General features: G+C 39.4%; 1 protein-coding gene across 2 annotated transcripts in view; it reads left to right on the top strand.

The window, feature by feature from the left end:
• CSMD1 (CUB and Sushi multiple domains 1) overlaps window positions 1-16,530 on the top strand; it is a 1,865,804-nt gene that overhangs the window by 1,532,122 nt on the left and 317,152 nt on the right. For both annotated transcript variants that reach the window (XM_075923597.1, XM_006137767.4), the window contains exons 27-28: window positions 12,458-12,649; window positions 15,410-15,548. In XM_075923597.1, coding sequence (XP_075779712.1) covers window positions 12,458-12,649; window positions 15,410-15,548 — 331 coding nt within the window. The remainder of the gene's footprint in view (window positions 1-12,457; window positions 12,650-15,409; window positions 15,549-16,530) is intronic.

Raw genomic sequence — 16,530 nt, 5'->3', positions numbered from 1 at the left:
TTGAATCTATAGTAAAAAACAAAATTGTCAGGAACATAAATTAACACAATTTATTTAGGATAAACATCAACATGTTTTTTGTAAACAGAAATCATGCCTCACCAATTTACTAGAATTCTTTGAGGGAGATTAACAAGAATACAGACAAGCGGGATCCAGCAAAATAAGCTGACATGGGATAGGAGGGAAGGTCCTCTCATGGATCATACCTGATTAAAAGATAGGAAATAAAGGGTAGGAATTAACAATCAGTTTTCAGAAGAGAAAAGAACTTCCAGGGAGTCTGTGCTGGAAACAGTTGTATTAAAAATATTCATAAATAATCTGTAAAACAGGGGTAATCACTCAGGTGGCAGAATTTGCAAATGATATATAATTACACAAGATAGTAAAGTCCTAAATAGATTGCGGAGGATTATAAGAGGATTTCAGAATATAAATTTGGTAACACAATGGCATATGGAACTTAATGTTCATAAATGCAAGCTAATGCACATTGGAATACATAAACTATTCATATAAAATCAGAGGGTCTAATTTAGCTGTTACCACTCAAGAAATCTTGGAGTCATTGAATATTGTTCTATGAAAACATCTGCCTAGTTTGTTCATTCTCTTTGGAGCACCTGGCATTGGCTACTGTTGGAAGACAGGTTATTGGTCTAGATGGCCTTTTTTCTGACCCGGTATGTCTACTCTTATGTTCTTATGTATAGGTCTTTCCCCTTCAACAAGTGATAGATAGTCTAGACATGAAATCTATTCCTCTAGCACCAGAGTTTTTGGCTCCAGCTGTTACCCATAAATCCCTTTTGCCAGTGGTAAAGACTCTCATTGTGTCATCATTTCTACATTGCCATTCCTCCAGTACATATCCCAGTGACTATGTCACTTTGGCAGATTTTCTATAGGAGATCATTTCTATCTTCTTGGTTTTGAGAGCAGTCTGCATTGTCCCCAGCATCACAAATGATGGATTTGGAGGTTTTTTAAACAATTCCTTAGGCAACTGTATTTAGAAGCTGCTCTTTCTGCTTCCTGCTAGTTCTTATTGAAACTGCTAGTGCAGACACTCTAGACCTCTCAGAAGTGAGCATTTCTAATCTTCTATGATGATGACAGTATTCTGGTAGGGAATCCAGTCTATTTCTGGGGATTATAGAATCACAGAACCATAGAACTGGAAAGAACCTTGAGAGGTCATCAAATCCAGTCCCTTCCACTCAAGCAGGATCAAGCACCATCCCTGACAGGCTTTTGTCTAACCTGCTCTTAAAAATTTCAATTGATGGATATTCCAAAACATCCCAAGGCAATTTATTACAGTTAGGAAATTTTCACTAAGGTCCAACCTAAACCTCTCTTGCTGCAATTTACGTCCATTGCTTCTTGTTCTATTGTCAAGATTTTATGGAGAATAATTTTTCTCCCTTCTCTTTTTAACAACCTTTTGAGTACTTGAAGCTGTTAATGTGTGCTCTTTCAGTCTTCCCTCATAAATCATATTATCTAAACCTTCAATCATTTTTGTTGCTCATCTCTTGACTTTTTTCAGTTTGTTCATATGTTTCCTGAAATGTGACACTTAGAATTCCACAAAATACTCCAGTTCAGGCCTAATCAACACAGAACAGAGTGGAAGAATTATTTACTTTATCTTGCTTATAACACTCTTACTAGAATATTATTTGTTTTTTGTAACAGTGTCACACTGTTGACTCATATTTAGCTTCCAGTCCACTATGACCCTCGGATCCCTTTCAACAATTCCTTTCTAGGTAAAACTTAAAAAACAACAAATGAAACACCTTAAGTTTTTTTCAGTTACAGACCAACATGGCTACACCTCTCTGCCTTTCTAGATAGGTATTTCTCATTTAGTATGGTTTGTTCCTTCGTAAGTTAATACCTTTGCATTTGTACTTATTGAATTGCATCCTGTTAACCTCAGGTCATTTCTCTAATTTGTCAAGATCATTTAGAATTATAACCCTATCCTCTTATCAGTCTCCAACCTTATCTCAATGCAGATTTCCCCCTAATCATTCAAAAGAACACATTCTATCACCTTTGCCTTTACCACTTGCTGAATTTTCCACAATGGAAAAACACACACATATTTTTGGAATTGGAAAGTAAGTGATAAACCTTCAGCGTTCATCGACATACTGCAGGATGCATATAAATGATTCCTTTGGATGATAGTAAGATTCTCCTAACCTCCAACAATCTTAATTCATTATACAAACTGTTCCTAAAATATCTCAAAGCTTCCAAACTCCATTGGAAACACTGCAAGCTAATTGGTACTTCTTCATGACTATCAGGCTACCGTGTTTACATTTCTCATGATGGAGCAAATATTACTTTTTGTTTGGTTGTTTAGTGTTACGTGTATGTGTTTAAAAATAACTTCATTGTAACTGTATTACTCTGTTTTTGTGCTTTAGTCTGAATTGTGTTGCACTAAAATCCTTTTCAAATGTTACTGCACTCACTTTTCCCTTTTCAGTTTTAACACAAAACAGACAGGACTTTTTCTGCAGTATCAGTGACTTACAGACCTTAGTTGCTGAACATCCCGTACAGGTTGGACCTCCCAAAACCAGGACTCCCTCAACTGGCAACATCATTTTCCTGGATCAGGGAGTCTTGGTTGTGTGCCCCAGTGGAAAAAGGGCTGGCAACTCAAAGCCCAGCAGGTCTGGGACTGGGGCCCCAGTAGTGCAGCAGGGGCCATGGCAGCCCCAATATCAGAGCCAGGGATGTGGCAACTGCAGCAGCCCTGATAGCGGGGCTTGGCCCAGAGGTGCGGCCACCGTGGCAGCCCTGATAGCATGGCCAGGGCTGGAGATACAGCAGCCGTGGCAGCCCCAGTAGTGGGGTTAGGGCCAGGGATGCGGGAACCCAGATTGCAGTGCTGGGGCCAGAGCAGTCTGGGCTGAGGGGGCCACAGCACCATGGCAGCCTGGCTGTGCAGGCAGCTGGGGCTGGCAGCAGAGAGGGAAGGTGGTCTGGGGAGCCGGCAGCAGAGAGGGAAGGTGGTCTGGGGAGCCTGCAGCAGAGAGGGAAGGTGGTCTGGGGAGCCGGCAGCAGGGGACCTCCTCTGGTCCTGCAAATTTCTTTGTTCAGGAATGGTCAGGGCCTGAGGGTGCCAGACCAGAGATGTCCAACCTGTAGTATAATTAGTGGAAATCTGAGGCTTTGAATATTTTTTAGAAATCTTCAAAGTAGAGAAAAGCGAGTGTTTTTGCAATAGGCATGTTGTATTTTCCAGCAATAGTTGGAAAAAAGGATGATTTTATCCTTGAAGACAGTGATAAGTCTATGGCCTAAATAAACTAATAAAATATGTCTTTTAAAAGGCAAATTAGATGCAGCTTTATTATGTCACCTATATATATAAATACCCTAGCAAATATTTGCAAAATGTACCAATGTTCCCCATTTGACTTTTAGTGAGATCCTATGTCACTCATGAAAATTCATCTAAGGTTTAAAGTCACGTCAGTCCCTTTGTAAAGTTTATCCAGTGCGATTATTACTTTGCAGGATGTGAGTGAGCCCCATTATAGCTGAAACCATTCCATGAATAAATGAAGAAAACATTAATTATATTGTTTCATATCAGTATATTGACATATCAAAAGTGCCAGTTATGAGTGAAAGGGGAATGAATGACTTTTAAAGTCTGCATTAACTACTGGTGTATGAAATATGTACACTAGCACAAATATTCCTGGTCTTGAGACATCTGCACAAAACCAGATAAAGTACCAGTAGATTTGTAACGTTCCTCCAGCTGGCAAGAGAGAGCGAGAGAGAGAAACCCTTGGGAATCCTGAGCAGTAAACAACTTAGAAATCAGACAAGTTGAAAACTTGACAGCCTGTCTAAATGCTCATTTTACTGGATGGCACATCCATGCTTAAAGCTAGTGTTTTCTTTAATTAGAATCAAGTATATTTGTGGATAATAAAATGGTTGTTATTCTCACATACAGATAATACATTCATAGGACAAAAATGCTAAGATTATTTTGGTGTTTTGTCAGTGGTGGCTATTTAAATTTTGAATTTGTACTTGGTAAGTACAGTGATTATTTTAGACACCAAATCTTTGGTATCTGCTGTATATTTAATGTCAAAAATAGATGAGCAAACTTTGCTAATTGAGATATTACAGTAAAAGCTTTTCATCCAATATTTCGGGAGAATAGAGAGTTCTGGTAAATGAAAAACTCCAGTTACCTAACAGGGAGGGAGCTAGAATATGGGAGAGGTACGGGATTGGGATATGGGAGGGGAGGAGAGCACAGACTCTGGGAGGGAGTGTGGATGAAGGAGGGGGCTCAGGCCAGAGGGTTGGAGCACAGGAGGAATTTTAGGGTGCCAGATCCAGGAGGGGGCTCACCTTAGGCAGCTCCCTGCAAGTAGCAACTTGTTCCTGCTACTCCTAGTGGAAGAGTGGCTAGGAGGTTCAGCATATTATCCCCACCCCATCTTGCCCCGAATGTTGGCTCCACATCTCCCTTCTTCCAGGAACCATGGCCAATGTGATCTGTGAGGGTGGTGCCTGCACCCTCTCCCATGCCTGCACTCCCACCCCTAAACTATCACCTACCCCTATCCCTCAAGGCTGTTTCTTTTCCTAGAAGCAGCACTGGGACATGTTGCTGCTTCCAGGGAACCGCACAGAGCCAGGCGGGGAGCTTGCCAACCTCTGACCAGCTGGACTATAAACTGGGATTTTCTACGATGATTAGAAATGTTGGTCTATAGAGCTTTCAGGCTGATATAGAGTCAGATAGCGCAGCTTTTACTGTACGTTGCACAGAATACTTTTTGGAGGGAATGGAGAATTCAAAGGTTTTTTTGCGTTATTTTGGAAGAGGATGGTAACTAATGATATACTCTATCTATGTGTGTATGTTTACATACTTTTCAGCAAATCTGTGAATTTACTGTTCCTTAGCAGATATGCTTTAGAGTCACTTACATTTTTATAGATGTTACTTGTTTATGAAATGAGATCATGACCACGTAGCTGTTTTCCCTTTCTGATAGCCAAGTATACCTTCAGTAAACGGCACTAATGTGGCCTAGCTGTCAGGATGATTTTCAGTGTGGTGCCTGGGAGGTTATATCCACTCTTATTAGCAGTGACAGTTATTATTTGACTTGAAGCTCATAATTCACAATGTGAAAATAAAAAACCAACAAAAAAGCACTACTTTTGCTACATTATTGAGAACTACAACCCACCTCAAAGGTTTCAACTCTGTGCAAGAATGATGTGTGAGGTTCACGGAAGCAAAAATGACCAGAAAGTAATGGATAGTACAGAGATACACATTAAAACTTATTTATAAACATAGTGGTGTTAGAGTTGCCACAATCAGTTCATTGGTTTATTTATCAGGTTCAACTTTCTAATATACCTATTTGCAAATATATAGACACTTATTATATTTGCTGGATTATTATTTACAGCATGAAATTATGCCGAATATATATTTCTTTCTGGGTCTGCTGCTTTTCCTCTCCCCTGTCCAGCATTCTTTCCTCTTTAAGTTAACATCACAATACTTGTGCTGACTTTTCTGAAATTACTGTTGTTGCCACACACATCAGGCAATAGGAGACATTCAGTGAGCAGATGTAAACTCTTCATAGCAGATGTCATATCTTGTTCTATGTTTGTATATGTTGTATAGTTTGATGGGATCCTAATCTCAGGTATAGTCCCTAGATGATACCATAATAGTAATACAAATGGCAGAGGAATAATTTGTTCTGATGTTCAGTACTATCATTCTGATAAGGAATTGTAACTGCAGCAAGGAATATTTCCATAAGTATTGAACATCAACATTTCCCCTTGTGATCCACATCCCATGAAGGTCAGAAAGCCTGGGTTTGTGCCAACTGAAATTAGCTGAACATCATGTTAATGAAATGTGAATGTTATATGCTTATGTTGGCACAAGAGAATCCTGTTTGAAATCAATAATTATATAAACCCTCTGTGAGATAGACAATGGACTGAAGTGACTAGAACAATGTAATATGAGAGGAATTTACAAGAGGACTTGGTATGTTTCTTTCTTTTAATTTTTTTATTATCCATTTGAAACTGTCCCCCCCCCCCAAAGAAAAAACCCAACAACCTTGGAGAAAGTGACAGACATGAACTAACGAGTATAAGCATGAAAGTGAGGCCCCACAGTAGTAGACACAGTACCAACATTTCATTTAACTCTAAACAAACTTGGCTTCCTAATAGCAAATTGCCTTTTATTTTTAAACGTAAAAGGCATCAATACTCAAGATTTACCAAATATTTGCAAATTCAGCGCTATCAGTTTAGGATTGAATAAGGATCTCAACTGGTTAACACATTACAAAGGCAATTTCTCCAAATTCACATTTTCACACCAAATGCTATGAATAACCCACTTCCACCGTGACTTGATTAGCCTAATTAACATAAGCAACTTCTTCCTTATGCATTCCTGCTTCTGTATCTTCCACTCTAGTTCATCTGATGAAGTGGGTTTTAAGCCCTAATAAATCTGATCATCTCTAAGGTGCCACAGGACTCTTCATTGTTTTTGGAGATTTGCCAAGGCAAAGGGCTAGTACCTATAATGTATATGATTTATTTTTCTTTTTATTATCATTTCTTAGTGATCTGCCAAAAGTGTACTTAGTTATTTTATTACTAGTTTGGATATAAGGAAAATCTAGTTTGCCAATACAGGAGAATCAGGAATTTGAAGTAATTGTTAGAAAGTATAAACAAAAATGTAAAGTCTGTGCTACTCTCAGCTTTGTTCTTTTTTTTGTTTGCTTGTTTGTTTTTTACAAAGATCAATGAATGTTTTCAATGAATTCCTTACTGCCTAATGCTGGGGTTCAGTCTAGAAATTGAGAGGATTCAAAACACATAAATGTTAATATGGATTTAACTTAATTATATTATTTGCTATTTTATCATGTCTAAGAATGGGCTAGGAACAAAAAAGATGAGGACTCTTTCCTGGAGAACTTTTTAATCTAATTCCTGGATAGCTTTCTTCCACCAGCTGCCCTACTCCCCTAACTCCAGTATTCTCTCCCCAACCCTTTCCTGAATTAAAAGAATAGATATGAGACAACAAATGAGTCTCAACAAAAAGATGAGGCAATAAGAGGCTGGGATTCAAAAGTAAGATTAATTATTTAGTTTTTCACTTGTCTTGTTACATTTCCCTCCCAGAATACACAAACTTCAGTGTAGAATCATAGAATCATAGAAATGGAAGGGGCCTTGAGAGGTCATCAAGTCCAGTCCCCTGTCTTCACAACAGGACCAAGCACCATCAAGATCATCTCTGATAGATAAGGGGTGTAATAACATCACTTTGTAGAGCAAAGTGTTTGGCTTACTCAATGCCTCCATTCTCTTTCACAATGCCTCCTTCATGACCCCTCCTTGATGTCTCCAGATCCTCTTACTATTTTTTTTTGCCTCCTTTACCACCAGATGACAATTTGCTGTTACTCTACATGGAAATAATGAAAGTCATCTTGTCAAATCTCCACTCCACCTTCTCAGAATTGCTCCCTTCCTGTTCCCTTCATATCAGAGGTTCCTTGGGCTGTGAAGACTGTTCTCATTCTTTTCTCCCCTCATGCCCTGAATTTTCCTCTCTGAACCAGTAGATGGCAACACTGCTACGGAGAGGCTTGCTGAGCTCCTGGGCAAGATGAGAGTGGACCTGGTGCCATGCCCCTAGAAGGGGCAGGGTCTCAGGCAAAAGGGACATGGCTGGAGCTAGCCTTCCCCAGCCAGGCTTTCAGGGACTCTGGAGTGCACTGCAGAGGGATCTAGCCACTGCCACTGCTGCAGTAATAGCAGTAGGAACCGGAAGACCCAGGGCAGCTATCCTCTTTGCCATCCCCACTCTCTGTCAGTGGCTCTGGGTGGCAAAGGCTCTTATGAAAAAGTAGCAGGGAAAGAAATCTTGTCTTATGCATCACTGAGGCTACATCTAGACTGCAAGCCTCTTTCAAAAAAGAGCATCTAGCCTACAACCAGTACTTTCGAAAAAGCAAGCCAATTTTTTTGAAAAAGAGCACCAGGCAGTCTGGATGCTCTCTTTCGAAAAAGCACAGTTTGCATTACATAGCATCTTTTTTCAAAAGAGCACCTTCGAAAAAAGGCGTTCTTCCTTGTAAAACAAGGTTTCCATGGTCAAAAAAACTGCCATTTCGATTTACTTTCGAAAGAACATGGCAGCAATCTAGATGCAGGGGAAGTTTTTTCGAAAAAAGTGGACTTTTTTCGAAAAAACACTGTAGTCTAGACACACCTTGAGGGTGCCAGGCTGGCTCTTTTGCTGTCTGATTCCAGATGAGGAGGTAATCAGAGGGTTCCAAAAACAAAACAGAAAAGCATCAGGTCTTGATGTCTGTGCATAGTCCAGAGGTTATAAAGGTCAAATCGGGAGGAGGGGTTTAAAAAAACTAAACAAAAAAATAAACAAAAAAGCAGTGGTGATTTGTGATACATGCCAGAGGACTCTGCAGTGAGGAGCCAGCAGTACAGTTTGGCTTCCTTTGTGAAGCCTGAGTGACGCAAGAGAGTGAAGTGGAGAAGAGAATCTGCCAAAATTTACAGTGATAACATATTGGGGATAGGAAAGGGAGAGAATTCTCAAAGAAAAACAGAACCTATAGCATAAAATAGTATACATGTTTGCTTTCATTTTGTGACCTTATATTAGTAGTTGTACTATTTATTTGTATTGTGACAAAATAGAAAAACCGCATTAAGAATTGGGGTGATATTTTGTAAGCCGTTGTACAGAAATACAGGAATATTCAGTCTCTGCTGTACTATGATCTAATTTGCTATAACAAGTGAGTGTGACGAAGAAGAGGAGTGTGGAGAGAGGATAAAGGAAGTGAAAAAAATTACAAGGTGATATGGCTAGCTATGTATAGAACGAGCTGGTTCAAAATATGGTGTTTTGTTCAAAGGGATCCATATGTGATTAATACATGCCTCTACCTTCTCCTCTTATGGTAATCCCTCTTAAAGAAATACCTTTGCTCTCGTGCCTGCATGAGATCAGTAAATTTATTATGACTATAGGAGAAACAGCCAGATATAGCTATAATTAATTCTTTTAAATATTCTGAAATTATTTTGAACCAGCTTGAGGTGCATACCCTAAGCCGACCTTCCTAGTCTAGTGCAGACCAGGCACCACTGCCTACACCCAAGTTTTTAACAAAGGTCTATCTCAGTTTCATCCCAACCAACCCATACATTTATCTGTTCTTTTTAAAGCCTCAAACCTTAGCAGTGGCATAGCTATTGGTACCCACATGGCCCCACAATATGCCAACATCTTTATGGCTGACCTCGAACCATTTCCTCAGCTCTCGTCCCCTAGCACTCTTACTCTATGTACTCTCCATTGATAACACCTTCATTATATGGACCCATGGGAAGGAGACCCTTGAAGAATTCCACAGGGATTTCAACAATTTCCACCCCATCATCAACCTTAGCCTGGACCATTTCCTTGACGCTACTGTACAATTAAAAGATGACCATATTTCCATCACCTTATACCGGAAACCTACCGACCATTACACTTGCCTATATGCCTCTAGTGTCCATCCAAGACACATTTTCCAATCATATTGTTTACAACCAGGCCCTAAGATACAACCAGGTTTGCTCCAATCCCATAGACAGAGACAAACACCTATTGAATCTCTATCAGGCATTCTTAAATTTAAAACTTCCCTCTCAGGGAAGTGAAAAAAACAGATTGACAGAGCCAGACCGAGTACCCAGGCATAAGCTTCTTCAAGACAGGTCCAACAAAGAAAACAAGAGAACATCACTGGTCATTATCTGCAGCCCCCGACTTAAACCCCTCCAGCACATCATTAGCAATCTACAACCTATCATGGAAAATGATCCCTCACTCTCACAGGCCTGGGGAGACAGGCTAGTCCTTGCCTATAGACAGTCCCTTACCTGAAACAAATCCTTTCCAGCAACCAAGCAGCACACTTCCATTATACCCACCCAGGAACCCATCCCTGCAATCAGCTCCGCTGCCAACTCTGTCCACACATCTATACTAGTGACATCATCACAGGACCTAACCACATTCATCACTAAAATGGGCCTATTGGTTGGATCACTAGATTCCCTGGCCTGGCTCAGGTACTGATGGGGAGAACAACAGGAAAACTGGTCCTTTGGAATCTCTCCATTTGTCCCCATCTTTCTTAAAATGTGGTGCCCAAAATAGAACACTGCACTTTAGCTGAGCCCTCACCAGTACTTCCCCAGGTGGAAGAAGTGGATGAGGCTTTTTTTAAACAACTAACAAAATCATCAAAAGCCCAAGATTTGGTGGTGATGAGGGACTTCAACTGTCCAGATATATGTTGGGAAAATAACACTGCGAGGCACAGACTATCCAATAAGTTCTTGAATTGCATTGGAGACAACTTTTTATTTCAGAAGGTTGAAAAAACTACTGGGGAGAAGCTGTTCTAGATTTGATCCTAACAAATAGGGAGGAACTCATTGAGAATTTGAAAGTGGAAGGCAGGTTGGGTGAAAGTGATCATGAAATAATAGAGTTCACAATTCTTAGGAAGTGTAGAAGGGAGAACAGCAAAGTAGAGACAATGGATTTCAGGAAGGTGGATTTTGGTAAGCTCAGAGAGCTGATAGGTAAGATCCCATGGGAATCGAGAATGAGGGGAAAAACAACTGAGGAGAGTTGGCAATTTTTCAAAGGGACATTGTTAAGGGCCCAAAAGCAAGCTATTCCGATGTGTTGGAAAGATAGAAAACATGACAAAAGACCACCTTGGCTTAACCATGAGATCTTGCATGATCTAAAAATAAAAAAGGAGTCATATGAAAAATGGAAAGTAGGACAAATTACAAAGGATGAATATAGGCAAACAACACAGGAATGCAGGGGCAAGATTAGAAAGGCAAAGGCACAAAATGAGCTCAAACTAGCTATGGGAATAAAGGGAAACAAGAAGACTTTTTATAAATACATTAGAAGCAAGAGGAAGACTAAGGACAGGGTAGGCCCACTGGTCAGTGAGGAGGGAGAAACAATAACAGGAAACTTGGAAATGGCAGAGATGCTCAGTGACTTCTTTGTTTCGGTCTTCACCGAGAAGTCTGTAAGAATGCCTAACATAGGGTATGTCTACACTACCCCGCTAGTTCGAACTAGCGGGGGTAATGTAGTCATCTGCAATTGCAAATGAAGCCCGGGATTTGAATTTCCCGGGCTTCATTTGCATGAAGCCGGTCGGCGCCATTTTTAAATGCCGGCTAGTTCTAACCCCGTGCCGCGCGGCTACACGCGGCACGGAGTAGCTAGTTTGGATTAGGCTTTCTAATCCGAACTAGCTGTACTCCTCATTCCACGAGGGTGCGGTCCAGGGCATCAAAATAGGGGCAGAGGTCTGGGTCTGCCTCTGGTTGGGAGCTGCCACCTGTGGCCCTGGCATAGGCCTGCTGCAGCTCCTTTATTTTCATGCACACCTGCTCCTGGCTTCACATATGGCCTTTGGTGGCCAGGCTGGCAGCCATCCGCCTGTAGATGGCCACGTTCCTCCATCTAGTGTGGAGATCATGGACGTTGGAGGATTCCCCCCAAACCTCAATCAGGTCCATGATCTCTGAACTGGACCAGGAAGGTGCCCGCCTTTTCTGGCCCCTGGCAAGCTCCTAGAAGCTTGCAGACTGCTCCTGGGGAACGGTGGAGGGCTGGCTGGCACTGGCTGCCTCGTTTATTGAGGCAAACGGTGTCAGGGGCAGCGACTGCTGCCTCTAGGCTGTCAGGCCTGGAGCTGGCACAGGCACTGTGTCCAAACAGACTCTACCCCTTTTTGGGCTCCGGGGATTGTGGGAAGGAGTTTTCCTGGTTGTGGCCAGAGTAGCCACCAGGGCACCCTGGGAAGGGCTGGAGGCCCCCTATTTCAAAATAAGTGTCTATACAGCACTTAATTCGAAATAGCAGTTTTGAAATTGGTGTTATTCCTCATGGAATAAGGTTTACCAATTTTGAAATAAGCCCTCTACTATTTCGAATTAGTTTTGTAATAGCAGTTGGCTTGTGTAGATGCTAGTGAAATTATTTTGAAATAACGGCTGTTATTTTGAAATAACTTTGCTGTGTAGACATACCCTATCAGGACATATTTTTCACCAGAGGAAACTTGCCAGAAGCCAACAAAAGGATGATGTATCTCAGTAGGCAAATTCCTAGGAAACAAACTGCCTTACTATGATAACGGATAAGCAAATAATATTGTCTCTGATTGGATGCACCTAAATAATGTTGCATTGTGTATTTATGAAAATGTAGTACACATGTCTTAAATCTGTTGATTTCATCATTTTCTTATAGCATCAGTTGCATCAACATGTAATGATCCTGGGACTCCACAGAATGGTACCAGATATGGAGACAGCCGGGAGCCTGGAGATACCACCAACTTTCAGTGTGACCCTGGCTATCAACTCCAAGGACAGGCCAAAATTACTTGTGTGCAGCTGAATAACCGATTCTTTTGGAAACCTGATCCTCCTACATGCATAGGTATTGAGATTAAAATTTTAGAGTGCTTTGGGCTCGCAGCTTATGCAAATCATATTCCAATTTTTAAATTGTCCAATTAGTAAACCTAACATGTTGATATAAAAGTAGTGCTTTATGAAAAACTCCGTCTGTCAGTACTTGAAAATACTGGCAGTTAGATTCTCAAGACAAATCCTATTATTGACAACAGATTTTTCCATTACCGTCTATTTTTTAAAAATTTGTTTACAGTTAAGGTGACAAGCTCTGAAAAGAACTGTCAATTAAATGTAGGGCAACTTGGTCAGCTGGTAAACGCATGGGACTTGTAGTCAAAGCACCTGGGTGCTACTTATGACTTTGCCACTAGTTTACATTATGATCTTGGCAAAGTCATTTGATTTCTCTGTACTACAGTTTCCCTTTCTCAATAATACAGACATAATAATGTATGCCTATATACTATAAGTTTTTCAGATTCTTGGGTGAAAGGCACTGCATATGTATAAAGTATTAAATTTGCTATATTAATGTTTGCTTGTTAATAATTTTACTTTGTTAGAAATTAATTTATAGTTTTCAAATCCTAGTTAGGTGAGAATCAGAGGCCATACATAAAACCAATTGAAGCATTAATGCAAAAATCTAGACCAGAAATATTAACTCATAACTAAAAAACACCAAAGACAGTAGTTCAAAATGAAGATTGTGTCTACTCATTTTAGATAAAGCCAGCAAACCCCTTCACTCAGTAATTTGTTTTCATGCATTAAGCATTATCTTCTCAGACAATTTTAAGAAAGATACATTCATACATACAAAGGGAAGATCAGACAGCCACTGCTACCCAAAGAATGTGAAGAAAAGTTCTTTTACATGTCTATTTGTGGGATCTGCCTAAAGGAGTAAAGTTCTCTGTCTTTCACTATTCCTGATATCTTCCACCCTACATATATGGAATATGTCTTTTATTAGGCTCTGGTTAGTGCATGAAAAGACTGGGACCTGGAAGTCTTACTGAGAGGTATTATAGGCATAGTGCTGGTTTTCTGATAGGTTCTTGCTATCCAAGTCACTCTTATGTTCAATACTCCATGTAGGATTAGAGCACCAGAGCACAAATGTATTGAATAGCTCCTTTGGGTCATCAGCTGTAAACTTCAATACTTTTCCTTCTTGATTAGTTATTTATGGTTGTGTTTCCAATTGCTTTGAGGTAGATTGGAAACTTTATTTAATAATACTTAGGGGTTAAATTGTTTCTCGTTCCTGCCCAGATGATCAATAGAGTATGCATAAGCCTTTATTCCCTTTCCTATGGGCCTTTTCTCAGAGGTTTCTTTGAATTTCTCTGAATCTAAGTATTGTTTTGACTAGTATTAGTAACTCTCTCAAAAATAGCAGGACAGATGCAAGAAAAGTCCCATCAATTCCCCTTCCATACCAGGTAGAATATTTGGAGTAGCACTGCAAAATGTCTTTTACAGTTCCCATTTGTGCAGTGCAGTGCTGCATAAGGACAAGTTTAAACATCTAACACTTTGTAGTCCACAAATCATCAAGTGGATATTCACCAATATTTGGATCTACCCTAACTAAAGAATTTAGAGAAAGACAAAACACATAGCTTTATGGATTAAAAATAAGATGTTCTAGACTATTAATTCAATAATAATAAAAAGTAGTGATTTGTCCAATTAAGATACTTCAATTTGTATCTCTTTGGTCTGTTTTAAGATTCTAGATTTTAATTAATCTGCGAGAGAGTAAGTTTTAGTGAAACTAAATACTTAATACTTAATACTCCATTATATTCGGGATGACCTTGGGGGATTTTGAAGTTTAAAATAGTCTTTGTTGTCATATACACAACAGTATTGAAATCCTGACAGTTTTATAAATCCTTGATATACAGATTTTAAAATTCTCATATAATTTAATTCCAGTGTTTTGTGGATGTGTGATTTAATAGCTATACTTATTAGCGTTCTATACATTGTCAAACTGCTAGTCATATTTGTTTAATGTTCTTTGATGAATTTATACTTTATAACTTTCTTAAGTGTGGACATGTGTTTTACCACAAGTTGAGTCATCAGAAGACATGAAGATTTTTGCATATTTATTAGACTAATTACCTATAAAAGGAACCATGTTGTTAATTTGTTTTTCAAACACAGCTTGGCTGATTACTATTACTTACTTCATGCAGAATGATAGAAGTTCTGCACCTCTACAACTGACCTTCCTTCTTAGGTGTTAAATATTGATATAGGCACCTACCTTCAGAATGCTGGTATGAGTTAGCTGTGCATTTTCGTTTGTTTGTTTGTTTGTTTTTGCCCAAGTGTCTGGATCAGTGAATTTGTAGTATTTTTATTAATTGGATCAAACTATTTTATGTCTCTTCTATGACCTAAGGAAAATAGTATCATTAAACATCAATTACTATTGGGCCTGCCTACTTTTGTCGGTAAAGTTTATCCTGTGAATGATAAATACATTGTTAAATGAAGCTGGAATTAAATCACTAAGCAAACCCACATACCTTATTATTTAGATTACTATTGCATTTTCTAGGAAAACTTTGCTTTTGAAATAAATTGGAGAAAATATGTGTAAAATAGGATGTGTTTGTTGAAGGAACCACAAAAAGGTGCATTGTTGGGATTGAAAAACTATTCTGAATTTAAAAAACAGCAACAAATAATTCTTATTTGAACAGTTTGTGCATTTTAGTTTAATATGTAACTGCTTTCTTTTTCCTTTTGGTATTGACAGCGGCATGTGGTGGAAATCTCACAGGTCCAGCGGGTGTTATTTTATCACCTAACTATCCACAGCCCTATCCTCCTGGGAAGGAATGTGACTGGAGAATAAAAGTAAACCCTGACTTTGTCATTGCATTGATATTCAAAAGGTACAGTTTCTGGGGAGGGGGAAACTATGTTTATGTCTCAGGTTTTTAAATGTCACATCCAAATATTACATCATTGATGACTTTATAGAACTCTAATTATATTTCCTAAGCCCTAGAGAGTGTATCTAAAACCTACTTTATTATTGCTGCAGAATGACATGAAAGAAACAACATATTTAGCTTTACAGAATTTTATTTTCATCTTGAATGTGTAATTTGAGCAGCAAAAATTGTGATTTGTGGGGCACAATGATTTAAGAAATAATTTAATTTGTATTATATGTTCCACCATTGATAATTTGATTGGGATGGCTCTGTATCAGCAGTGGGCAATAACTGGCCTATGGGCAGCATGTGTTTTACCAGAGTTAGCCCTTGGTGGGCTGACAGCTCTTTATTGATCTGCACCTCCAGAGGTACAGCTACTTGAAACTCCTGTTCACCACAGATTGCAGTTTCCAGACAATGAGAGCTGTGGGAAGCGGCATGTACCAGGACAATGCTTTCTGCAGCTCCCATTGAAGGGGAACAGTGATCTGCAGCCGACAGGTGCTTCAAGCATGTGTATCTGTAGAGGCACAGGTAAATAAAGTGCCAGCGGCCCACTAGGAGCTAACCCTGGCAAGCCGCATCTGGCTAATTGCCAACCCCAGCTCTATATTAATTGGGAATATTACTACCCAGAGTGTTTTAAATACCTGTATTTCATTGTCATATTAATGTATTTCCTGTATTGTGTGATACTTAAATCATCTGTATGCCATTTCTTGTCTAGCTATGTCTGCAGGCTAACATTAAGTAGTGCATTATCATTAAAATATGAGTCACTTGCCAGAACTGTGAAGGAAGGTTTCACTAAGTTTTTAAATTGAATTAATCCTTCAGAAAAATACTTTAACAATATGTAATAATGGTCACTTAATAAGTAAAGGTGTTTATACTGAAAATTGATTCCTATTGTGTAAACATTTAGTAGATGTAG

The sequence above is a fragment of the Pelodiscus sinensis genome, chromosome 3, assembly GCF_049634645.1.
Source record: "Pelodiscus sinensis isolate JC-2024 chromosome 3, ASM4963464v1, whole genome shotgun sequence".
NCBI lineage: Eukaryota > Metazoa > Chordata > Testudines > Trionychidae > Pelodiscus > Pelodiscus sinensis.
This window is presented reverse-complemented; position numbering and strand designations above follow the sequence as displayed.